The following is a 26,203-nucleotide window of genomic DNA, read 5'->3' as shown; positions in this document are numbered from 1 at the left end:
CAAAACGCCGCTATTGCGGCGTATTGCCGGTGGTTTTAACCCTTTCTCGGCCGCTAGCGGGGGTAAAAGTAGCCAAAATGCACCGCAAATCCGCCGCAAATCCGGCAGTAAAACGTCGCTAAAAATAGCTGCGTTTTACCGCCCACGCTATGGGCGGTGTGGTGTGAAAGGGGTACACACAGTCGGAGATTCTGACAACCAAATCCGTCGGATTTTGTCCGTCGGATTTTGTCTGACGGATTTTGTCCGAAACTGTTGCATACACACGGTCGGACGAAGTTGACGGAAAATCCGATCGTTCAGAACGTGATGACGTTATTTCGTTACGACAGGACTACGTTCAGGCTAGTAGCCAATAGCTTTGATGTAGGAATTTGATCTGAGCATGCGTGGCACTTTGCCCGATCGGAATTCTCTACACATGATCGGAGTATGTCCGATCGGAGCATTTTGTCGGAAAATATTTCCGGCAAGTTGGAAAATTTGGTCCGACGGATATTCCGACGGAAACAGTCTGATGCAGACCACACGCAGTCGGAATATCTGACAAAATGCTCCGATCGGACACATTCCGTCGGAATCTCCGATCGTGTGTACAAGGGCTTAGAGTGGCAATGACAGAGTGCACAAGAGGTGTGTGTGACATAGTGAATACCTGAGTAGTCACAGCCCATGCATTTGAGTATATATATATATTAAGTCGCCATTTGATGGATGTTTAGGATCCCACATCCAAGGGAGTATGGGGGGACTACGGTCCCCTAATCAGGGGAATATGGCATCCCTGGTAGTGCCACCCCTGGGGGCTTTCAAGTTTGCTTCCTTCATGGTATGGGGTGAGGGAAGGATGAAAAACGTTTTTGGTCCTCTGTGTTATCATGGTTAGAGAGGACCTTGCAGTGAAATGCAAGGTTTGTTCAATAGGTCTGGGCCCCCTGTAGTAATCTCTACTGTAAGGTAAAGCATTTGATCATCTTTCGCATTGCAGGGTCTAACATCTCCATCCTTCTGCTGGGACAGCTGACGAATGTAGAGCAGGTAAAATCTCATGAGAAGACTCTCCAGGGCAAGTGCAAGAACATCTTCTTGAGTAATTTGTGCTGCTTCTAATCTCCTAGGATCTCCTGGGAAGGAGTGTGGCATCACCCTTGCCGATGGAAGATGAGGGTAAAGTAAATATATCATTTAACTATTTTTCCTTACAGGTAATTTTTTGAAGGGGAATAAGGTCTGAATCTAATAAGTGGACGCTGCATGTCACTGAAAGGTCCACTTTAACGATATCAGACTGTTTTCTGGATTGTGAAGTGAAAGTGACCAATGTCTGAATATTTCAGTATATTGTTCAACAGTAGGTGGTCTGGATTCCACATTCACTCCACACGCACCTAATGCCACGTACACACGATCAGAATTCTCATCGGAAGAAGCTCTGATGGTTTTCCCGACGGAATTCCGACGGAATTCGGCTCAAGCTGTCTTACCTACACACGGTCACATCAAATTCCGATGGTTTATAACGCGGTGACGTACAACACGTAGGACGGGACTATAAAAAGGAAGTTCATTGGCCAGTAGCCAATAGCTTCTGTCTCCCCGATCCAAATTTTTTCAGTCGGGAAAATTGAGAAGATGCTATCAATTTTTGGCTGGTGGGAATTCGGACAGCTAAATTCCGATGGAGCATACACACAGGCGCATTTTCCGATGAAAAGATCTCATTGGTCTTTTTCTGGCCGGAATTCCGATCGCGTGTACGCGGCATCAGGGATCACTTATCTGGTTTATTATGGACAATCACAAGGGAGAGGTTGACCATGGATAAAGAGAGGGATCAACAGTGAGGCAAAGAGAAAGAGAATTAAGGTACAAAGTTGACCAGATCTTGTAATCTTTAAAGAAAACTGAGAGTTTCCCGCAATAGGCCTAGAGGGAGAGGTAGGTTGCTTAATTGCTGTCTGCTGCTGGTGGGTACTATTGTAGCATTGCTAATTCCATGTCTTAGTATTATCCCATCCATCATGAACTGGAGAGAAATTAGTGGAGGGGGGAACAGCCTGAGGCCTAGTAAGAGTCCTGCCAATTGGCAGTGGAGGAAGGAATTGGAGCTGGGCACACAATGTGCATTAGGTTGTGTTGCGCAGTGCGGGCCCAATGCAATCACAAGGTGAAATACTTTGTTTCCTGTTTGCTTAGTTCACAGTAATGTGTACTAAGCTTTGTGAAAATGGAATATGCTGCAATGTGTTATAATAATGAGTCACAATACAATGCAATGCACGCTATGGAAAAAAGATTAATGTATTTTTGCTCCTGCTGTGAACAAAAAACCTGTACATCAATGCAACACATTAAAAATGCATATCGACAATGAAATTCCTTAAAAAAAGAATGTCAATGCACCAGGGCTGGACTGGGACAAAAATTTGGCCCTGGACTTCATCCAGACCGGCCCACTTTAATTTTGCAAACACGCAAAAAAACAGTATATAAACTGTACGCAATTGTGCAAAAAAGCCCCTAGAGAGCCCCCCTTACATCTGGGTCCCCAGAGAGCCCCCCACTTACATCAGGGTCCCCAGAGAGCCCCCCCCTTACATCAGGGTCCCCATATAGCCTTCCCCTTAGATCAGGGTCCCCAGAGAGCCCCTCTTACATCAGAGTCCCCAGAGATCACCCGCCTTACATCAGGGTCCCTAGAGAGCCAACCCCTTACATCCGGGTCCCCGCAGAGCCCCCCTTACATCCGGGTCCACAGAGAGCCTCTCTCTTACATCAGGTTCCCCAGAGAGCCCCCGGCTTACATCAGGGTCCCCAGAGAGCCCCTCCTTACATCAGGGTCACCAGAAAGAGGGCAGGTAGTGGGCTGGGACCCTGTGGTTGGGGACTCCTGGACTGACTCGGGGCTATAGCCCCAAAAGTTCCCCCCAGCAATGCCACTGGCTGTCACTGAACCCGGCCCACTGAGCCATCGGCCCACCGGGAAACTCCCTATAGTCCCTATGGCCAGTACATGCCTGCAATGCACGCACTCTCAAGTGCATTTAATGCACACCAATGCAAGCTAAATGTATTGGTGTATGAATCTAGCCTAGGGATGTGTGTGACCCAAGGTAATGTGGTTCCTTTCTGCGGCTGCTGCTGTTGTGGGATACTCATAGAGAGCGTCCAGTAGTGATACAGATCACACTTTACCTTAGCAGATGTAGCACCCTGGAGTTTAGGCAGGGTTGCTCCTCACAAATTTACTTGCCAGGAGTAGTTATCCTGGTTGATTGTTGGAGATCTATTGATTTCTCCCTAAGTTTAGCCTTGTTGCACTTTTCTCTTCTACCACTGGGTGGGCGGGTACTTGGTAGTACTAGATATGAGAAGGGCAACCCAAGGTCAGGTTTTGGGTATGTGGGGTCTCTTAGCCAATAGGAAGGGGTTTTCTAGGATCCCTTGGCCTGCTGGGAGAGCCTATATATTTGTATGAGGTCAGGTGATCTATGTTCTGTGCCACCTGGATGTCCATCTGGGTGGACGTGTGTTGTACTGCCTGGGCTGCTAGGCCGGAGATTGGGCCTATCCTGGGCACATCTGGTTGCTAGGCTGTCTGAGGGCCTATCCAGAAGCAGGAGAGCAGCGCAGTGTTGGGATTGCGACTTGCAGTCCAACTAGAAGTGACAGTTCTGCTGGCTGGAAAGCCTGTTGTGGTTGGAGGTGGAGGGGAAGCTGTCGCCAGTAAGGGACTATCCAACTAATTACCAGGGACTACAGTGAGTAACTACCCGAGTACAGGAGCAGCATTCTCACCAACCGGGGACAGTGAAGAATCAGGAAACTTCAGTGGGCATCGAACCAGGGACCCAGCCAGCAGAGGAGACACTTGCAGAGCAGGCTTGTGTGTCAAGCCAGGGACCGAGCAGGCCAGTGGGGTGAAGCTTGAGAGGTATCTGGAGTGCTAAGCTAGGGACCCAGCAGAGAAGCTTTGGTGATGCTTGAGGAAGATACCACCATGAAGATTGGAGGAGCTCAAAGTATTCAGTGGCGGTGAATCAGTGGGTCTAGTGAAAGACCGGGAGCTCAGTGGGCTGAAGAACTACAAGGAGAGATTGTAGTGAGAATGAAAGGAACTGGTACATGGTGTTAGGAACTGTTAAAGACTGTTTCCATAGGACACAGCATTCCTGCATGTGCAGATGTAGCATCTTGCTGGATGCCTTTCCCTGCATGGCTGTCCTCCTATTGAAGTCTCTGAGTCTGCCAATTGAAATTGCAACTACCTAAGGGTGTACTGGCCCTAACCCTCTTTCTCCCAAAAGTTTGTTAAGAGAAATAAACTCTCTTTTGCATTCAAGAAGTGTCTGGTGCTCAATGACTAATCATCTTACACCCACCATGCCTCACAACCCACCATATAGAGAAGGATGTCAGCTATCTCTGGCCCTGGAGGTTCTCATTAAAAAGAAAGGAGACCTGGGACCTTGCTACACTAGCACTCTCCCACCATGTTGTATGGTAGCCTCCTTCTGAACCCTATAGCTATGTTGCACATGTTACATTAAAGATAAGTGCCTATACTGTTTAAAATTCAGTAATACACCATCTCACCCTGCTCTGCACATGCTCAGTTGCTATTTTTAGAAATGTTTTTGCACTGACTAACAGAATTAAACCAGTGAGAGGAACTCTTAAGGCCAATTTTCCATACCATTTTGGACAATTTCATGCTCACAATGTTGTGGGAACAGTTTGGGGATGGCCCCTTCCTGTTCCAACATGACTGCGCACCAGTGCACAAAGCAAGGTCCATAAAGGCATAGGTGAGCGAGTTTGGGGTGGAGGAACTTGAATTGCGTGCACAGAGTATTGACCTCAAGCCAATAGAACATCTTTGGGATGAATTAGAGCTGACACTGGGAGCCAGGCCTTCTCGTTCAACATCAGTGCCTGACTTTACAAATGCGCTTCTGGAAGAATCGTCAACCATTCCCATAGACAGACTCCTAAACCTTGTGGACGGCCTTCTTAGAAGAGTTGAAGCTGTTATAGCTGCATTGGGTGGGCAAACTCAAAATTGAACCCAATGGACTAAGACTGGGATGCCATTAAAGTTCATATGCGTAAAAAGGCAGGCCTGCCAAAACTTTTGGCAATATAATATTTGGCAGTATAATGTTCCTTGCTAAATATCATTATTTTTTATCACGTGTGCCAAACATATTTGTGCAGCCAGTTGATCCTATAGGGCCACACAGGGAATCTGCCAATCCAGCACATGGCAAATCCTAATTGTGTTCCTTGCATTTAGTCATGTGATGTGACAGTATAGATCACATGACCAAACATAAAAGATGCATAGCAATGCACATATCTTCCTCCCTGCAGAGCTGTGTGATAAGTGTGGGCAACAGAAGAAGTTCTAAACTTCCCTGCGGCAAGGGTCATTCTGAATATGATTGGGTCTGCTGGCCTTTTAATAGCCATCTTATCCATAGCACAGATCTCGTAGAGAGAAGATGTTTCAGTTCAGTTTTTGGTGCAAGATAAAATCAGGACAGCATCCTGGCCCATAATCATGAGATCATTACTCTGAAATGTTATAACCATCGGAATACGAGATACAAAACCAGAGAATGCACGAGATGTATTTTATTAGGTATAAAGTCTGGATCTTCTCTTTATAATAAATGGAGATCTGGTACGCAACTCTCTCAAACCCGCCTGCACCAGTTCTTAACAAGCCAGCATAACAAGTTCACTAAGGTTTATTGGTCCATAAATAGACAGGTGTCCTTGTGCTTCCTTAACCTTTTCCTTCTCACAGTGATGTCGCAGTGCTACATACCTGAGTGACCCACCCAATCACCTTTGTAATATTGCAGCTTCTACAACATCACGCTGGCATTTATGATCCATCAAAAACCTATTATTCCAGCAATTAGGACAAGAACATTTGTCAGTAACATTGTTATTATCACTGTACTTGGCTGACTGTTTGGATGTAGAGATATATACTGCAGTTTACTGGAGCCTAAAAATTATCAGAGATATCAGCTAACCAAATTTCCGTGGTCGTCCCTTCCTTGTGATATATGCCACGTGAATGTTACAGCACTATTTAGTACTACTCTTTTCAAGAAGAGCATACATTGGGATTTCCGTCATTTTTGAATGAAATTCAAATAATAATAGTGAACTCGTCAATTTGTTCACAATAACAAAGGCAGCTAATTTGTAGGACCTTGATGGTGTGTGTATGTTTTTTGGCACTCTGGGGGGTCCCCGAATTCTGAAATCAAGCTATACAAACAGTGTCCCACCTCCACCACTCAAGAGTCCATTGAGAGAACCTTTTGTCAAAGTATGTCTAAAGCAAGGTGACAGCAGAAAAAAAAGATCAAGTAGTCCATTGAGTCTTCATTCAAGTGGCCAATGTTGCTTTTGTCGGCTAGGATTATTCGTACATCATGCACCAATCTCAAATAGAGAACAGAACATTTTATTAAAGTGTTTCAGCCAAGGAAGCTGCCATCTTTGCCTCTGTTTAATCTACCACTGCCATGATCAGTTGTGACACAAGCCTTTGGATGGTTTGACAGTTTGGTTGAGAGCACAACCAATAGGAGTGTTACATTTCCGGCACGTGCGGTAAATGAAACTGTTTTATGGATGGGTTTACTTACGCTTTAATTGTTTACGTCATCTTTAATCCTGATCATTTGTACCACATGCCACCCCCCCCCCCCCCAAGCACTAATAAGATATATTGGGCTGATGGCCCTGATTCATAGATATACAATATTCAGACATTGATCACAGTGGTTTCTACAGTCAGTGACACATGCTTGGCATTATGTAGCCACTCGCTCTCCAGTCAGACCTGTGATCACTGCATTCAACAGAGGGAAGTCTTCAAACACAGACTTCCTTTTTTTAAGACTCTGTAACGTTATGTGACTAAATTAAAAAGCTGTAGAGGAAACTGATGTTGGAAGAAGATAAATAGGTGTTTAATGTTTCACAATGCCCATCAATCACTGTAGCACCAAAATACTCTTTGCATGATATACATTCTTTAGCTCACAGAGATCTATCCCTGCCATGAAAGGACTACTTGGTTGTATTTTTCCCCTATACCAGTGGTCTTCAAACTGTGGCCCGAGGGCCAGATGCTGCCCTTTGCTTGCCTCTCTCCGGCCTTTGGGCACCATTTCTCCCACTGATACAAGGCACTCTTCCTCCTGCTGACACCAACGATGGGGCATTATTCCCCCACTAACACCAATGAAAGGGCACTATTCCTCCCACCAGAGGCAGTACTACCAGGATCACAAAGGTTGCTCCAAGACAGCAGGAAAGGGAGGCCTGCAGTGTATGGACTGAAGGGGAAGTAACGAAGGGCCGAGCATGACAGTGAGATAAGGGCTGGAAGGGTTAAGTTATGGAAGGAGGTAATAGAGGGAGGAGTAGAAAAAGAACTGAAGCCGAATGGGAGGAGCGGTATAAAAGGAGGAAGGGGAGGAGTTACAGGCAGTGCGGAAGGAAGGAACAGTGAGAGGAGGCAGTTTTCCCACCCTCCCTCCCTATTTTTGGGGTGACGGCTGTGTTGGTTGTTGTTTCTGTTCTTATTTTGCAGGTTACAAGGATCTGATGTCATGACAGCGGATGGATGGCAGTGGACGTTGGCGGTGTTGGTCTGGTGGTCTTTGACGGTTGGCGGTAAATTCAGAGGTCATTTGAAAGGGGTGGGGGGCCCATTGCTAGTATGGGTGCCTCCGGTGTATTCCTGAACGTTGGATGGAATACCGTTAGGGCCGGTTCACACTGCGGGCGATGCGAGGCGACACGACTCGCCTCGCCGCAATCTGACAAGTCGCCCCCGTTCTGTACAATGGAACCGTTCTGAGAGGAGCGACTCGAGTCGCTCCGACTCAGAAAAAAGGTTCCTGTACTACTTCTGGGCGACCTCGGGGCGACTTGCATTGACTTCTATACAGAAGTCATCTTCAAGTTGCCGCTGAGGTCGCGGCAGGTCGCGGCGAGGCAAGTCGGTGTCGCCTCGCATCGCCTGCAGTGTGAACTGGCCCTTATAGTTATCACTGTCGGATGTTTGTCTCTGAGCGGTCACAGCTGGAGGCCTGGTTAAGTGAAAGTGGGTACCGCAGTGAGTTGGTGTTGGTTAAAGTTATGGGTCACCGTCAGAGTTCACCAGATCGGGCAATTCGTTGGACTGGATGTTTTTGTTATGGTTATATATATATATATATATATATATATATATATATATATATATATATATATATATATATATATATATATATATATATATATATATATATATATATATATATATATATATATTTATGGTTATTTATTATATAGATATATATTTTGATTGGAGTGTTTGAGTAATGTTAATAAAGGCTGTTATGGCCATTTTACTCCAAAAGCAAGGTGTGGTCTGATCTTTCCGGGTTATGTGCAAAAGGGGTGGGGTTGGAGAGAATGGTAATGGGTAATCAAAGGGGACCTTTAGACTACACTGGTCAGGGGGCCTACTGCAGAACATGTGAAAGGCTTGGAGGGAAAGGCTTCGGGACCAGTGGGTCAGGGGGGCCATTCATGTGGTTTTTTTTTTTTTTTTTGCACCAGGCCCTGAAGGCTCTACAGCATGGGTCTTCAAACTATGGCCCTCCAGTTGTTCAGGTACTACAATTGCCATCATGCCTAGTCATGTCTGTGAATGTCAGAGTTTTACAATGCCTCATGGGATGTGTAGTTTTACAACAGCTGGAGGGCCGTAGTTTGAGGATCTCTGCTCTACAGGAGCCAAAAGAAGAGCACACACCGCTCCAGGCAAATCTGCAGGTGCAAATGGATGAAAGGTGCAGACCCCGGCTCACCACCAAATAAAATGAAGAAATGGTCGCACTCTGAATTTCCAAAAAACTTGCTTGATGTACCTTTATTGCAACAAGTGTATCAGACAAACACAGGACAAGCAGTTGATATGTTTCACAAGCGATAGCTTGCTTGTTGCTTGTGAACAAGCAAGCTATCGCTTGTGAAACATATCAACTGCTTGTCCTGTGTTTGTCTGATACACTTGTTGCAATAAAGGTACATCAAGCAAGTTTTTTGGAAATTCAGAGTACGACCATTTCTTCATTTTATTCCCTGAAGGCGCTAGTTACTCCTCTGCATCCCACTAATGCCAATGATGGGACATTGATTATTTCCACTGACACTGGGGCATTATCTACTCCCGTTGACCAGTCTGGCAGCCCCCTTAAAGTCTGAAAGACAACAAATTGGCCCTTTGTTTAGAAAAATTGGAGACCCATACCCTAGACCAAAGGTTTCAAGTCCTAGCTTGCAAATCAACTTATTAGCCTAAAATCCTTACTTTTATGTGTCTGCATTTGTCCTCTAGTGGTGCTAAGATAGATCAGTCCGGAGAGCCTAAATGCATGACAGGCAATGAGAATAAGCCCAAGCATCAGAAAAATTAGAACAAATCTCACTAGTATAAATGTGCTTCTAAGTCACCATGTCACATCTGCCGTGATGTCATCTGCCATCGACACTTGTAGTATGACACATACACACCAGGAAAAATCTCATTGTTACCACCTCAGTCCAGGAAATGTTAGTTAAGTTTAGGTCATAGGCTTTTAATGTATTCCTCATTTTAAATTCCAGTATAAAATAGCATTGTTTAAAAATGAAATATCACAGACTGCAGTGGCACAGTTCATTACGAGGTCATTTATGATGGTTAAGGGCAACAATGTACTCCACATATTGCATCAAACACCCCATTGTGATGCCACCAGAGGCAGCGATGAGTCAGGCTGCTGATTCCGACACACATCAAACTTACCGCAAGCACCTAAGCACATCTCAGGTTTATTATTTATAGCACTCATCTGTATGTACGTACCTCAGCCATATCACTTACAAAACTAATCCCTACAGAATTTTAGAGCTTGAAGCACTAACCCTGTCATGTCAAGCTTACCACTGATCAAAGCGTACTTCAGCTTTATCACATACACACTGATCTCAACACAACTCAGCTCCACCACTCATCAAACTACTTATCACGTTTTTCAATTCTGCTGGACAGAGCGCACATTCCTACAGTTACAGTGCCTTGAAAAAGTATTCTTACCCCTTGACATTTTCCAATTTTTTCATGTTACAACCAAAAATTTAAATTTATTTTATTGTGATTTTATGTGATAGACCAAGTGTGAAGTGGAAGGAAAATGATAAATAGTTTTCAACATATTTTACAAATAAATATCTGAAAAGTGTGATGTGCATTTGTATTCAGCCCCCCTGAGTCAATACTTTGCAGAACCATTTTTCACTGCAAGTCTTTTTGGGGATGTCTCTACCAGCTTTGCACATCTAGAGAGTGAAATTTTTGCCCATTTTTCTTTGCAAAATAGCTCAAGCTCTGTCAGATTGGATGGAGAGCGTCTGTGAACAGCAATTTTCAAGTCTTGCCACCGATTCTCAATTGGATTTAGGTCTGGACTTTGACTGGGTCATTCTAACACATGAATATGCTTTGATATAAACCATTCCATTGTAGCTCTGGCTGAATGTTTAGGGTCATTGTCCTGCTGGAAGGCGAACCTCCGCCCCAGTCTCAAGTCTTTTGCAGACTCTAACAGGTTTTCTTCTAAGATTTCCCTGTATTTGGCTCCATCCATCTTCCCATCAACTCTGACCAGCTTCACTGTCCCTGCTGAAGAAAAGCATCCGCACAACATAATGCTACCACCATCATGTTTTATGGTGGGGATGGTGTGTTCAGAGTGATGTGCAGTGTTGGTTTTCCGCCACACATAGCATTTTGCTTATAGGTCAAAAAATTTAATTTTGGTCTCATCTGACCAGAGCACCTTATTCCATGTGTTTGCTGTGTCCCCCACATGGCTTTTCACAAAACTGCAAATGGGATTTCTTATGCCTTTGTTTCAACAATGACTTTCTTCTTGCCATTCTTCCATAAAGGCCAGATTTGTGGAGTACACATTAATAGTTGTCCTGTGGACAGATTGTGGATCTCTGCAGCTCCTCCAGAGTTACCATGGACCTCTTGGCTGCTTCTCTGATTAATGCTCTTCTTGTCCGGCCTGTCAGTTTAGGTAGACGGCCATGTCTTGGTCCATTTCCGGGTGATGTATTGAACAATGCTCCCTGAGATGTTCAAAGCTTGGGATACTTTCTTATAACCTAACCCCATTTTAAACTTCTCCACAACTTTATCCCTGACCTGTCTGATATGTTCCTTGGCCTTCAGGATTCTTTTTGTTCACTAAGGGTCCTTTCACACGGGGCGGATCAGTTCTGATCCGCCCCGTGGATGTCCGTTTGCTCAGCGGGGATCACTCCGCCGATCCCCGCTGAGCAGGGAGATGACAGGTCTGTCTCCGCACACTGCGCAGGGACGGACCTGTCACAGCGCCGCTCTCCCCTATGGGAGATCGGATGACGACGGACCGCAGTGCCCGTCGTCATCCGATCCGATCCGCAGACGGATGGAAAAATAGCTTTTTCCTCCGTCACACTTTTTCGGATCGGAGCGGGTCGGATGTCAGCGGACATGTCACCGCTGACATCCGACGCTCCATAGACCTCTATGGAGCACCCGTTCAGGTCCGCCTGAAAAACTGACAGGCGGGCCTGAACGGGACGTTAGTGTGAAAGGGGCCTAAGGTCTAACAAATCTCGGTGGGCTTCACAGAACAGCTGTATTTATACTGAGATTAAATTACACACAGGTGGACTCTATTTACTAATTAGGTGACTTCTGAAGGCAATTAGTTCAACTAGATTTTAGTTAGGGGTATCAGAGTAAAAGGGGCTGAATATAAATGCACGCCACACTTTTAGATATTTATTTGTAAAAAATGTTGAAAACTATTTATCATTTTCCTTCCACTTCACAATTATGTTGTGTTGGTCTATCACATAAAATACATTTCCATTTTTGGTTGTAACCTGACAAAACGTGGAAAATGTCAATGGGTATGAATACTTTTTCAAGACACTGTAAAGCTTGAAGGTTCAAGCATGTCTTTGCTTTATCATATACAGCACACACAGGTGACTGAGCTAGGCTGTCTGCACTATTCAGGTTTGGCTAAACCTCCCTGGCGGTATTCCCAAGTGTGGCTCGGGGATTAACTTTCATTACCATTAGCGGTAACCCTGAGCCAAACTCGGGATTGCATTGCAAAATCCTGGTACAGGTTACTTTCCTTGTCCCCAGGATCCTGCGATGACCCCCGCTGTGTCCTCCACCGGATCATCCGCCCAATGTATTAATGTTCCGGGCTCCGTTCCCTGCGAACGCCACGACATGTAGGGGCGGAGCCTAGCTGCAACTTCAAAAAGTACAAAAAAAAACTTAACACAATAATCTTACAGGTTACATTACTGTATGAAATCATTTCACCTCCCTTTTGTCCCTAGTGCTTTGTCCAATGCCCTGCCTGAACTTTTATATTATATATACTGTTCTTTCTGCCTGGAAACTTGAGATTGTCCATGGGAACCAAAAAGTGTCCCTTTACGTCAAAAGCCGATTTAAACCATGTAGAAAACAGCGATAGCAAATTAGAACACTTGCAGAATTGAGCAATAGTGATTCGTGGGAAAATTAATTTTATTATTATTATATTATTATTTTTTATAATTATTTTTAGTTATTTATTATATTATAATTTATGATTTCGTGTTTCAAACTTTATCATACCCGGGATGTCTACTAGATTTTTATTTTTTATTTTTTTTAAACAACATACATGGTCATACTTACCTCCACTGTGCAGTTCGTTTTGCACATAGTGGCCCCGATCCTCCTCTTTTGGGGTCCCTCGGCCGCTTTCATAGCTCCTCCCCACATCATATAACTCCCTAGGAGAAGCACTCTCCAGGGGGGTTACCGCCCGGCGTGTTCCCGAGTCCAGCATTTGCGTCCATAGACACGATTGCTGGACTCGGCCCCGCCCCCCGGCACCCGCATCATTGGATTTGATTGACAGCAGCGTGAGCCAATGGCTGCTCGGCTATCAATCTATCCAATTAAGAGCAAAATTGTTGCTCTTTTTTTGTTTATAGTACAAAAAATAAAAACTGAAGACGTGATCAAATACCACCAAACGGAAAGCTCTATTTGTGGGAAAAAAAGGACGACAATTTTGTTTAGATGCAACATCGCACGACCGAACAATTGTCAGTTAAATCGACACAGTGGCAAATCGCAAAAAGTGCTCTGGTCAGGAAGGGGGTCAAATCTTTCGGGATGATGCGGTTAAGCAGCTGTGCACATTGTCCCATAGACAACAAAGCACCTGTATTCAGATCCGAAAAAAACAAAAAACAAATACTTTATAGCTACAAATATGGCTTTTTTTTCTTTGCCTGTGTTCATCCAAAAGACTCTTTGATAAATGAATCTCATTTTTGTATTATATCTACTATGTACAGTATCTATTATGCCATGTTACTGTGTTCACCTTCCTCTGGGTCGTTCCTCAGGCAGGCCTCATGGAGAGTCACTCGAGAAGGGAAGGAAACTCTTTTGCTCCTGGTGGGTGTCTTCCTTCTGGCTTTCTGCTGACGTCGCCTTCTGTTGTCTTCCTCCCTCTCATTTTGCACCCACCTCTTCAACTGCTGCTCTCTCCGTTTCTTTGCAGCACGCAATCTCTCTAGAGTAGATGCCTTCTCCAAAAGCTGCAGTTCTGCCAAAAGGTCCATAGGCTTTGTGGCCATATTTAATGTCAGGGCAGCAAAAACTTCTCCTTCTGAACAAGTGCAGGAGACCTTGACATATCTGCTGAACAAAGCATATAGTGAGATCTTTTAGGATAAATCAAGATGCAAAGAAAACTGTAAAGCTGAACTATGCAAGAAGCTAAAATTACAAATAAAATACATATAAGGGTAATTTTTTTGTTTTAGGAGAATGCATGTGATCAGCACAGGACCAATCAACAGAGGGGAAAGGGGTTCTGCAACCTCATGGGACAGTCAGGGGAGAATGAAAACTCCTCCTACAAGCTTAAACCAGACACTGATAAAAGTCACAAGACTGCTCTAACGGCTGTTGTGAAAAGGTATTATTTAGCAGTTTATATTTACTAAAATAATTGCATTTCCATGTTCTGTGTATGGTAGGAGATCAGATATAATGAATGCAGGGTCCTGGGTTTAGTAACACTTTAATACCATAAAGCATGAATTAAAAAAAAATTATTAAATATTATTAAATTTAGCTAGGGTAAGTACTTAAAGTGGTAGTAAAGTAGTTTTTATAAGTTTAACCTACAGGTAAGCCTATAAAAATTACCTGTAGGTAAAAAAAGATATTACCCTCGCAAGGCATTTCCCCCGTTCTGCCTTGTGACACGATACTGCTCCCTGTCATCAGGAGCAGTGATCACTGTCATGTTCTAGGTAGCCCACCCCCACAGTTAGAATCACTCCCTAGGACACACTTTGTTTACCCCTTCCCTGCCAGTGTCATTTACACAGTAATCAGTGCATTTTTATAGCACTAATCAATGTATAAATGACAATGGTCCCAAAATAGTGTCAAAAGTGTCCAATGTGTCCACCATAATGTCGCAGTCATGATAAAAATCGTAGATCGACGCCATTACTAATAAAAAATAATAATAATAAAAATGCCATAAAACAATCCCGTATTTTGTAGATGCTATAACCTTTGTGCAAATCAATCAATATATGCTTATTGCAATTTTTTTTAACCAAAAATATGTAGAAGAATACATATCGGCCTAAACTGAGGGAAAAAAAAAAAATATATATATATATATATATATATATATATATATTATATATTTTGGGGATATTTATTATAGCAAAAGTAAAAAATATTGCTTTTTTTTCAAAATTGTCGCTCTTTTTTTGTTTATAGCGCAAAAAATAAAAACCGCCGAGGTGATCAAATACCACGAAAAGAAAGCTCTATTTGTGGGAATAAAAGGACATCAATTTTGTTTGGGGGCAACGTCGCATGGCCGCGCAATTGTCAGTAAAAGCGACGCAGTAGCGTATCGCAAAAAGTGCTCTTGTGAGGAAGGGGGTAAATTCTTCCGGGGCTGAAGTGGTTAACTATCCTCAAGCCTTTCTATAAGTCCCCCCTTTACGGCCCATGTCATAAGGTGTCCCTGATTCTACATGTTTTATACGCAGGAAATTTGTATATATGGCCTCTGTATTGCATCACGGTTTGTATATATGTTGGCTACACTTCTTTGGACATCTCATTTGTATGTTATATCTTTTGTTACATATGTCATTCGCAAGTCTTGTGTAACCTTTTCTTTTTGCAAAAACTAATAAAAAAAATACAATTATTAAAAAAAAAAAAAAAAACTGGTGACATTTGCAGAAAAGATGCTGACGGGCTGTTTTGCAAAATATACGCCTCTTTAAGAAATGTGTGATTGCCTGCATGCATCTAGAAGACCCCAATATAAGACTTATCTCAGTTTGCGTTACTGAACAGGGAGGCAAATCTGGCTGCAACACCTAACCCCACTTCCAGGATACCCCGTGACCAATGGTTGCTCACTGCATGCTTTTCCATGAGAGCAAAACAACAGGTCCACTTAACCCCCCCCCCCCCCCCCAATCCAGCACATATCAAAACATACGTTCCTAAAAAAAAATGTTACTTACCTTTTTTCTTCCATCTCACTGTTCATCTACTAAGAGCAACAAGAACATATGGACTTCAAAGTTTGGAGGAGTTGGTAACTCATATGACTGTACTGGTGTTCAGTGGTTGGCCCTGCACTATCATATGGGGGCAGGAAGGGCTGTCAGCCCAGTGTAATCTGTGAATAGAGTGACTCAGAGTTTACCAAGTGCAGCTTGTCCTATCCCTTGGACCAAATGGAAGGGCAGAGGAAAGGAGGAAGTGAAAGTGTGTGCAACTGGAGGACTAAGGCCGCGTACACACGGGCGGACTGTTCGCCCAACTTTGTCCGCTGAACAGTGTTTGGGAGGACAGTCCGCTCGTGTGTGGGCTTTCAGCGGACAGTTTCAGCGGACAGTTGGACGGACAAGGTTTTTCGGAATTTCCGAAAAACTGTCCGCTGAAACCTTGTTTCAGCGAACAGTCCGCTCATGTGTAGGCTTGTTCGTCAAACAAAGTTGCGCGCATGCTCAGAAAGGATTTTCACGCCGAAAGCTATAATGCAGTGTATAGGACGTCGTATTTTTCGTCCCGTCGTACGTGCCGTTCACGTCATCGCGCACGGTTTCAGCAAACTGTTCGTTCGTCGTGTGTGGCCATGTCCGTCCATGCTAATTTTGAGCGGACTGTTTGCCGAAACTGTTGGACGGACAAAGTTGGGCGAACAGTCCGCCCGTGTGTACGCGGCCTAAGCATTAAAGTGAATCTATAGATGGACAAAGAACAGGTTCTCTTTAAAACAAAGGCATATTGAACTGGACAAAATAACAACTAATACTTTAAATTAATTTAATGTAATTATAAAGGCAAAACGTTTTTTTTTGGGGGGGGGGGGGGATGGATTGGGGAGAGTAGACCCTCTGCCAAGTTTTTCTTTAGTGGTTTTGTGTGGGAAGTCATCCAACAGGGACAAATGTTCTGGACAACTGTCTGAAGCCAGCCATATATTATTCGATTCGTTTCTCATTCAGCTTGTGGGTACTATACAGCATGGATGGACGACTCCCCCACATCAGCTATTGTATTCTGACAGCTGGCGCCAGCGACTGTCAAAATACCCAAAAAGCAGCTGCCTGTGATTGGATGCAGTAGCTGTTTGGCCAACAGTTTTCCACTTGGATGCTTCTATTTTGAAAGATGTCGAGCAGGACAAGAGAATTTTGGCCAGTTTATCAGAAAGTTTTACAGTGTATGACCAGCAGCTTAAGATGGGAGATTTCCTCTCTAAAGCTGGCCATACATTATACAATTTTCTTATTCAATTTCCTTTAGGCCGCGTACACACGCGGGGACTGTTCGCCCAACTTTGTCCGTCAAACAGTTTCAGCAAACAGTCCGCTCAAAATTAGCATGGACGGACATGGCCACACACGACGAATGAACAGTTTGCTGAAAGCGTGCGCGATGACGTGTACAGCACGTACGACGGGACTAGAAAACGACGTCCTATACACTGCAATGCAAACTTCGGCGTGTAAATCCTTTCTGAGCATGCGCGGAACTTAGTTTGACGAACAAGCCTACACACGAGGGGACTGTTCGCTGAAACAAAGTTTCAGCGGACAGTTTTTCGGAATTTCCGAAAAACCTTGTTCAGCGGACTGTTTGCTGAAACTGTCCGCTGAAAGCCCACACACGAGCGGACTGTCCGCCGAAACACTGTTCAGCGGACAAAGTTGGGCGAACAGTCTCCGCGTGTGTACGCGGCCTTAGAGTTACCTTCAACTATTTAGTGCAAGGGCCTGCCTGACTGCAGACAAATTGAAAGTGTTTAGGTTTGACCTCCTATTATATGGTTTTGGTATATCTAAAGGAAAATTGTACAAGATATTTGTATAATGTATGGTCAGCTTAAGCTAAGATCTGAAAAGCAATCTGCGGTGGATCGCTTATCAGAGTGCAGCTAAGCAGCCGCTGTCAGGGGTTCAAAAGGAGATCCTGCCACCTCCTGAAGGTCTGTTTGTTTGTTTTTGTTTGTATGTTTTTTTTCTTTTATAATGGGCAGCCACTGTCAGGGGTTCAGGAGGAGATCCTGCCACCTCCTGAATGCCCTTTTTTATAATGAAATGTCACTGTCAGGGGTTCAGGAGGAGATTCTGCCACCTCTTGATTGCCCTTTTTGTTTCTAATGGGATGCTGCTGCCAGGGGTTCAAGAGGAGATCCTGCCACCTTCTGAATGCCCCTTTTTTTTATAATGGGATGCTGCTGCCAGAGGTTCTAGAGGAACCCCCGCCACCTCCTGAGTTCCACTTTTTTTTTTTTTTTATAATAGGATTAGTGATGGACGAACTTCCGACGGGACGTTTCGCGAACGCGAAACGCGAACGGACACAAACGTTCGCGAAAACGACCGTTCGCCGCGGGCTCCATTGACTTCAATGGGAGGCGAATTTCGCAAACCTTTAGGTCGAATTTGCGGCCACGGGGTAATTATTAGGGGGTAGCACGTAGTCCCACCACCTGGACAATAGCATAATACATGTATGAGGTGAATTTGGGATCGATAACTACAAGCATTTTTTTTTTATTTGGGAAATTGTTCTGACAATTCAGGACTATGGAGCTAATGAAGGCAATGGAGGAGAGGGAAGGTCAGGGACCAGGGTAGGCAAACAAGAGGGTGCAGGAGATACAGAGCACTGACAGCAGCACCGTAATACAGAGCACTGACATCAGCACCGTGACATACAGCGCTGACAGCAGCTCCGTGACATACAGCGCTGACAGCAGCTCCGTGACATACAGCGCTGACAGCAGCTCCGTGACATACAGCGCTGACAGCAGCTCCGTGACATACAGCGCTGACAGCAGCTCCGTGACATACAGCGCTGACAGCAGCACCGTGACATACAGCGCTGACAGCAGCTCCGTGACATACAGCGCTGACAGCAGCTCCGTGACATACAGCGCTGACAGCAGCTCCGTGACATACAGCACTGACAGCAGCTCCGTGACATACAGCGCTGACAGCAGCTCCGTGACATACAGCGCTGACAGCAGCACCGTGACATACAGCGCTGACAGCAGCTCCGTGACATACAGCGCTGACAGCAGCTCCGTGACATACAGCGCTGACAGCAGCTCCGTGACATACAGCGCTGACAGCAGCTCCGTGACATACAGCGCTGACAGCAGCTCCGTGACATACAGCGCTGACAGCAGCTCCGTGACATACAGCGCTGACAGCAGCTCCGTGACATACAGCGCTGACAGCAGCTCCGTGACATACAGCGCTGACAGCAGCTCCGTGACATACAGCGCTGACAGCAGCACCGTAAGCAGCCCCAGGAGGAAGTCAGCACAGCACAGGGATGGTGTGATCCCCTCATAATAAGAACCCCCAGGAGGAAGTCAGCACAGCACAGGGATGGTGGGAGCCCCTCATAATAAGAACACCCAGGAGGAAGTCAGCACAGCACAGGGATGGTGGGAACCCCTCATAATAAGCAGCCCCAGTAGAAATATGACACCGCTCAACCTCTTCAAAGAGGAGGGTAGGGGCATATAGTACGGTGTGCTTTTTTGGGTCAGGGAAGTGAGCCAAATGAATTAAGAAGGTCTGTGTGCTTGATTCCAAAAATTGTTTATAGACATATACATGGTCTACTGATCACATGTGTTGAATTCCTCCGAGATCCATGCCTCATTCATTTTTAGAAATGTGAGGTAGTTAACACTGTGGTGAGCTAGGCGAGTACGCTTATCGGTCACAATCCCCCCTGCTGCGCTGAACGTCCTTTCGGACAGGACACTGGATGAGGGGCAAGCCAACAGTTCGATTGCAAATTGGGCAAGCTCTGGCCAGAGGTCAAGCCTGCCCACCCAGTAGTCTAGGGGTTCATCACTCCTCAGAGCGTCCACATCGGCCGTTAACCCAATGTAGTCGGACACCTGACGGTCTAGGCGTTCCCTGATGCTGGATCCGGATGACACCTGTCGATGGGTCGGCTGAAAGAATGACCTCATATCCGAAGTCACCAACACATCTTCAAACCGGCCTCTTCTTGCAGGCGCTGTTGGATTGGTACCCGCAAATCCTTCTCTGGGAGTGGGAATTGCTCCTCTGCCAGCGCACGCAAAAGCAGAATGCAGCATTTCTCGAAGCAAGGCCTGGAAGTGCTGCATTCTGACAGCCCTCTGCGACGGCGGTAACATTTCCGCCATTTTGTGTTTGTACCGGGGGTCTAAGTACGTTGCCACCCAGTACTGGTCCTTGACCCTCATGCTTTTTATACGGGGGTCCCTATTAAAACACTGGAGCATGAAGGCCCCCATTTGCACTAAAGTGGAAGCGGTGTGGTGGCCTGGCTCCTGCTCATCATCCAGGATAATGTCGTCCTCTTCATTCTCCTCTCCCCATCCTCGCACAACAGGGATCCCAGAAAGGTTTAAAGCATGCTCTTCTTGCTCCTGCTCATCCGCCCCGGCACCATCCTCCTCTGACTCCTCATCAGACTCCTGTTGTTGACTTGTCTCAGATAGAGTAGCCCCCCCTGGGAATTCATCCAGCATTGCGACTTCCTCATCTTCCCGCTCCTGCTCCTCCACAGCCTGATCAATGACACGACGCAATGCACGCTCCAGAAAGAAGGCATAAGGTACCATGTCACTGATGGCGCCATGGCTGCGACTGACCAGTTTGGTGATCTCCTCAAATGGCCGCAGAAGTCTGCATGTGTCGCGCATGAGCAGCCACTGGCGCGGTGAAAAAAAACCCAGCTCCCCAGAACCGTTTCTTTCGCAGAGTTCATACAGGTAGACGTTAACTGCACGTTTCTGCTGGAGCAGCCTATCAAGCATATAGAAGGTTGAGTTCCATCGCGTCGGGCAATCGCAAATAAGACGTCTGACCGGCAGATGGTGTCGCCGCTGAATGTCAGCAAGGCGAGCCATGGCCGTGTAAGATCTTCTGAAATGGGCCGAGATTTTCCTTGCCTGCCGCAAGATGTCCTGGACCCCAGGGTATTTGACAAGGAATCGCTGCACGACCAAGTTTAAGACGTGTGCCATGCACGGCACGTGCGTGATTTTGCCCTGTTTCAATGCGCTAAGCAGATTGGCACCGTTGTCACACACCACTTTACCAACTGTCAAATTGAGCGGTGTTAGCCACTCATCTGCCTGTGAACGCAAAGCTGAAAGGAGTGCCGGGCCAGTGTGGCTCTTTGCTTCCAGGCACAACAGACGCAGCACGGCATGGCAACGTCTCACCTGGCATGTGGAATAGGTTCTGGGGAGCTTGGGCGGTGCAGTGGAAGAGACGCTAGCAGCGGAAAAGGAGGAGGCAGCTGAGGAGGAGAGGGAGGAGGATGGAGTAGGAGGAGGAGAAGAAGAGTCAGGCCTGCATGCAATCCGTGGCGGTAAAACCAAATCTACACGGGTGCCACGGGTTACATGCTTGACGGCCGTCAGAAGGTTCACCCAGTGGGCAGTAAAACTGATATACCTTCCCTGCCCGTGTTTGCTAGACCACGTGTCTGTGGTCAGATGTATCTTGGCACCGACACTGTGTGCCAGAGATACATTCACTTGCCGCTGAACATGGCCATATAGCTCTGGGATGCCCTTCTCTGAGAAATACTTCCTTCCTGGGACCTTCCATTGTGGTGTTCCAATGGCCACAAATTTGCGAAAGGCCTCCGAGTCCACCAGTTTATATGGCAGTAGTTGGCGGGCTATGAGTTCTGACAAGCCAGCCGCCAACCGTTGGGCAAGAGGGTTATCCGGCGTCATCATTTTTTTACGCTCAAACATTAGGCCCACGGAAGCCTGCCTTTTTGCAGAAAAATGTGAGCTTGGCGTGATGGAAGGTGGAGTGGAGGACAATTGTGAGGAGAGAGGAGAAGGAGAAGTAGAAGACGAGGCTGGACGGTGAGAGCCTGCAGTGTGGCTTTGTGTGTTCCGTTGCTCCCACTGGGCTCGGTGATGGCTGCTCATGTGCCTTCTTAAGGCGGTCGTCCCTAGGTGAGTATTGGGCTTACCGCGACTAACGCGTTGACTGCAAAGATTGCAGATGGCAACGCTATTGTCAGCAGCGGACACGTTAAAAAAAGCCCACACTGCGGAGCCATGTGCCGGTGTCCTGGGAGCGCCAGATGTGACCGTACATGGTCGATGACTCGCTCCTGATACATTTGCAGTCTGCTTTGTCCCTGCTGTGCAATGTAAGTCATTGCTGCTTCTCCTCCCTATCTGCTGGTCCATATCTCCCTCTGAACTCCCCTCCTCTTCCTCTCTTGTGGGCACCCACGTGACATCACTAGACACGTCATCATCAACGTCACCTTCCCCACCGCTATAAGTAGAGTAGGCAGCAACACCGGGGACCAACCTCCTCCTTGGGCTGATCTGGGTACTGGCGTCAGACTGCTGAGTAGCGCTTGTTGCTACCTCCTCTTCCTGATCCAATACCAAGAGTGGCTGCGCATCAGAAATGTCCTCTTGATATGGATCGGAAAATAATTCCAGTGACTCAAGCGGAAGGTATGTGGTGGTGGTGGTGGTGGTCGTGTTGTTGGTGGTAGTGTCTTTGGGGGTGCACATAGCAGAGAGTGAAGAAGAGGGTGCAGATCGAGAGGATGAGGAGGGTGCAGAAGAGTAAGGCTGAGCGAGCCACTCAACCAAGTCTGGTGCATCCTTTAAAGTAATTGAACGCACCTTCTGCAACTTCCCACTTTGGCTCAAGCCTGTTGCTCCTGCCCTACCCCTACCACCCCTGCGGAAGGGCCTGCCTCTTCCTCTGCATGTCATTTTTTAAATGACCCTGTGACAAAACTCTTAGTCCCTATACCGCTGAAGGACTGCTGCAGTATAGGTGAGCGGTCAGCAGTGGTGCACGTCAACCCTATCTATTGTGGACCTATAGCGGTCCTTACAGAACAGCAGACTGTACCGCACTCAAGCCTATGTACCGTAGCACCCTATACCAAGTTACCAGTCCTTATAAGAACTTTTGTGGACCAAGCAGGTTGTGTATTAGTGTTTAGCAGACTGTACGTCAGTCCCTATACCGCTGAAGGACTGCTGCAGTATAGGGCAGCGGTCAGCAGTGGTGCACGTCAACCCTATCTATTGTGGACCGATAGCGGTCCTTACAGAACAGCAGACTGTACCGCACTCAAGCCTATGTACCGTAGCACCCTATACCAAGTTACCAGTCCTTATAAGAACTTTTGTGGACCAAGCAGGTTGTGTGTTAGTGTTTAGCAGACTGTGCGTCAGTCCCTATACCGCTGAAGGACTGCTGCAGTATAGGGCAGCGGTCAGCAGTAGTGCACGGCAACCCTATGTATTGTGGACCGATAGCGGTCCTTACAGAACAGCAGACTGTAACGCACTCAGGCCTATGTACCGTAGCACCCTATACCAAGTTACCAGTCCTTATAAGAACTTTTGTGGACCAAGCAGGTTGTGTGTTAGTGATTAGCAGACTGTACGTCAGTCCCTATACCAATGAAGGACTGCTGCAGTATAGGGCAGCGGTCAGCAGTAGTGCACGGCAACCCTATGTATTGTGGACCGATAGCGGTCCTTACAGAACAGCAGACTGTAACGCACTCAGGCCTATGTACCGTAGCACCCTATACCAAGTTACCAGTCCTTATAAAAACTTTTGTGGACCAAGCAGGTTGTGTGTTAGTGTTTAGCAGACTGTGCGTCAGTCCCTATACCGCTGAAGGACTGCTGCAGTATAGGGCAGCGGTCAGCAGTAGTGCACGGCAACCCTATGTATTGTGGACCGATAGCGGTCCTTACAGAACAGCAGACTGTAACGCACTCAGGCCTATGTACCGTAGCACCCTATACCAAGTTACCAGTCCTTATAAGAACTTTTGTGGACCAAGCAGGTTGTGTGTTAGTGATTAGCAGACTGTACGTCAGTCCCTATACCAATGAAGGACTGCTGCAGTATAGGGCAGCGGTCAGCAGTAGTGCACGGCAACCCTATGTATTGTGGACCGATAGCGGTCCTTACAGAACAGCAGACTGTAACGCACTCAGGCCTATGTACCGTAGCACCCTATACCAAGTTACCAGTCCTTATAAGAACTTTTGTGGAACAAGCAGGTTGTGTGTTAGTGATTAGCAGACTGTACGTCAGTCCCTATACCAATGAAGGACTGCTGCAGTATAGGGCAGCGGTCAGCAGTAGTGCACGGCAACCCTATGTATTGTGGACCGATAGCGGTCCTTACAGAACAGCAGACTGTAACGCACTCAGGCCTATGTACCGTAGCACCCTATACCAAGTTACCAGTCCTTATAAGAACTTTTGTGGACCAAGCAGGTTGTGTGTTAGTGATTAGCAGACTGTACGTCAGTCCCTATACCAATGAAGGACTGCTGCAGTATAGGGCAGCGGTCAGCAGTAGTGCACGGCAACCCTATGTATTGTGGACCGATAGCGGTCCTTACAGAACAGCAGACTGTACTGCACTCAGGCCTATGTACCGTAGCACCCTATACCAAGTTACCAGTCCTTATAAAAACTTTTGTGGACCAAGCAGGTTGTGTGTTAGTGTTTAGCAGACTGTGCGTCAGTCCCTATACCGCTGAAGGACTGCTGCAGTATAGGGCAGCGGTCAGCAGTAGTGCACGGCAACCCTATGTATTGTGGACCGATAGCGGTCCTTACAGAACAGCAGACTGTAACGCACTCAGGCCTATGTACCGTAGCACCCTATACCAAGTTACCAGTCCTTATAAGAACTTTTGTGGACCAAGCAGGTTGTGTGTTAGTGATTAGCAGACTGTACGTCAGTCCCTATACCAATGAAGGACTGCTGCAGTATAGGGCAGCGGTCAGCAGTAGTGCACGGCAACCCTATGTATTGTGGACCGATAGCGGTCCTTACAGAACAGCAGACTGTACCGCACCCAAGCCTATGTACCGTAGCACCCTAGACAGACCAAGTTACCAGTCCTGATAAAGAGCTTTGTGGAACAAGTGAGTTGTGAATGATTAGCAGACTGCAGCAGAAGGGCAGCAGTCAAGTATAATATTCTTTCTATATTTGGAAGAAAGAATATTATACGTGTACAAGCCTATTACCGTACCACTGATACCAGTCCTGAAAAGAACCTTTGTGGAACTAATAGTAACAGCAAGTCTTTAAAATTATCCTCACTGCCTGACACACTGCTTCCTGCCTGTCCCTATACAAATTGGCAAAAAAGAGTAGGCTGGAACGATTAGCTGGAACAGCTCTTTTGTGGACCTGATAGTAACAGCTAATGATGATGATGATGATGATGATGAAGAAAGACTAATCTGGCTGAGCTGTCCCTAAAATAGCAGCATACAGCGCTCTGTCCCTTTATCTAAACTGACAAAAGAAACTCAGGCTGCTGACCTAACACCTATACCAGTCCTGAAAAGAACTTTTGTGTACCAAATAGCTAGCGTTTTCTCTGTCCCTACTCCACACAGGATCCTTTCCCTACAGTGACAGAAGAAAGAATGTAAAATGGCCACCGGATCGGGTGTATTTATAGGTTAGGGGGAATGTCCAAGTGTCCATGAGCTGTCATGTCTCAATTGGTTGTCCTGTAACACATGATAAACGTGTCACGAAAGGTTAAAGTTCTTGTATACATTAAACACGTAAGTCCGCCGGGGCGAACGACGGAAAAAGGCGTTCGAACCCGCGGACGGCGAAAGTCGGAAATTCGCCGCGAAACGACCGCCGGGCGAACCGTTCGGCCATCACTAAATAGGATGCCACTGTCAGGGATTCAGGAGGAGATTCTGCCACCTGAATGCCGTTTTCTTTATAAAGGGATGCTGTTGCCAGGGATTCAAGAGGAGATCCTGTCACCTCCTGAATGCCCCTTTTTTTTTGAATGAAATGCCTCTACCAGGCGTTCAAGAGGAGATCCTGCCACCTTCTGAATGGCCTTTTTTTTATAATGGGATGCTGCTGCCAGGGGTTCTAAAGGAACCCCCGTCACCTCCTGAGTTCCACTTTTTTTTTTTTTATAATAGGATGCCACTGTCATGGATTCAGGAGGAGATTCTGCCACCTCATGAATGCCCTTTTATAATAGGATGCTGTTGTCAGGGTTTCAAGAGGAGATCCTGCCACCTCCTGAATGCCCTTTTCTAGACGTGATCCTGCCACCCCCTGAATGCCCTTTTTTATAAAGGGCTGCTGTTGCCAGGGATTCAAGAGAAGATCCTGCCACCTCATGAATGCCCTTTTTTATAATGGGATGCTGTTGCCAGGGATTCAATAGGCAATCCTGCCACCTCCTGAATGCCCTTTTTTTTTAAATATAATGAAATGCCTCTGTCAGGGGTTCAGGAGAAGATCCTGCCACCTTATGAGTGCCCTTTTTCTTTTTTTTTTCATAATGGGATGCCGCTGTCAGGGATTCAGCAGAAGATCATGCCACCTCATGAATGCCCCCCCCCCCCTTTTCTTATATAAAGAAATGCTTCTGTCAGGGGTTCAGGAGAAGATTCT

The 26,203-nt window shown here is 46.2% G+C and overlaps 1 protein-coding gene across 2 annotated transcripts in view; it reads right to left on the bottom strand.

The window, feature by feature from the left end:
- The window catches only part of PPP1R16B (protein phosphatase 1 regulatory subunit 16B), a 123,921-nt gene that overhangs the window by 72,322 nt on the left and 25,396 nt on the right, over positions 1–26,203 (bottom strand). The window contains exon 2 of one of the 2 annotated variants that reach the window (XM_077459123.1): positions 13,527–13,846. In XM_077459123.1, the coding sequence (XP_077315249.1) occupies positions 13,527–13,782 (256 nt within the window). In that variant the 5' untranslated portion in view covers positions 13,783–13,846. The remainder of the gene's footprint in view (positions 1–13,526; positions 13,847–26,203) is intronic. The other variant, XM_077459122.1, reaches the window with a different exon arrangement.

The sequence above is a fragment of the Lithobates pipiens genome, unplaced genomic scaffold, assembly GCF_037356315.1.
Source record: "Lithobates pipiens isolate NorthernLeopardFrog02 unplaced genomic scaffold, aLitPip1_a1.2 Scaffold_28, whole genome shotgun sequence".
NCBI classification, from domain to species: domain Eukaryota; kingdom Metazoa; phylum Chordata; class Amphibia; order Anura; family Ranidae; genus Lithobates; species Lithobates pipiens.
The sequence above is the reverse complement of the archived record's forward strand: the minus strand, read 5'-3'. Positions and strand labels throughout refer to the sequence as shown.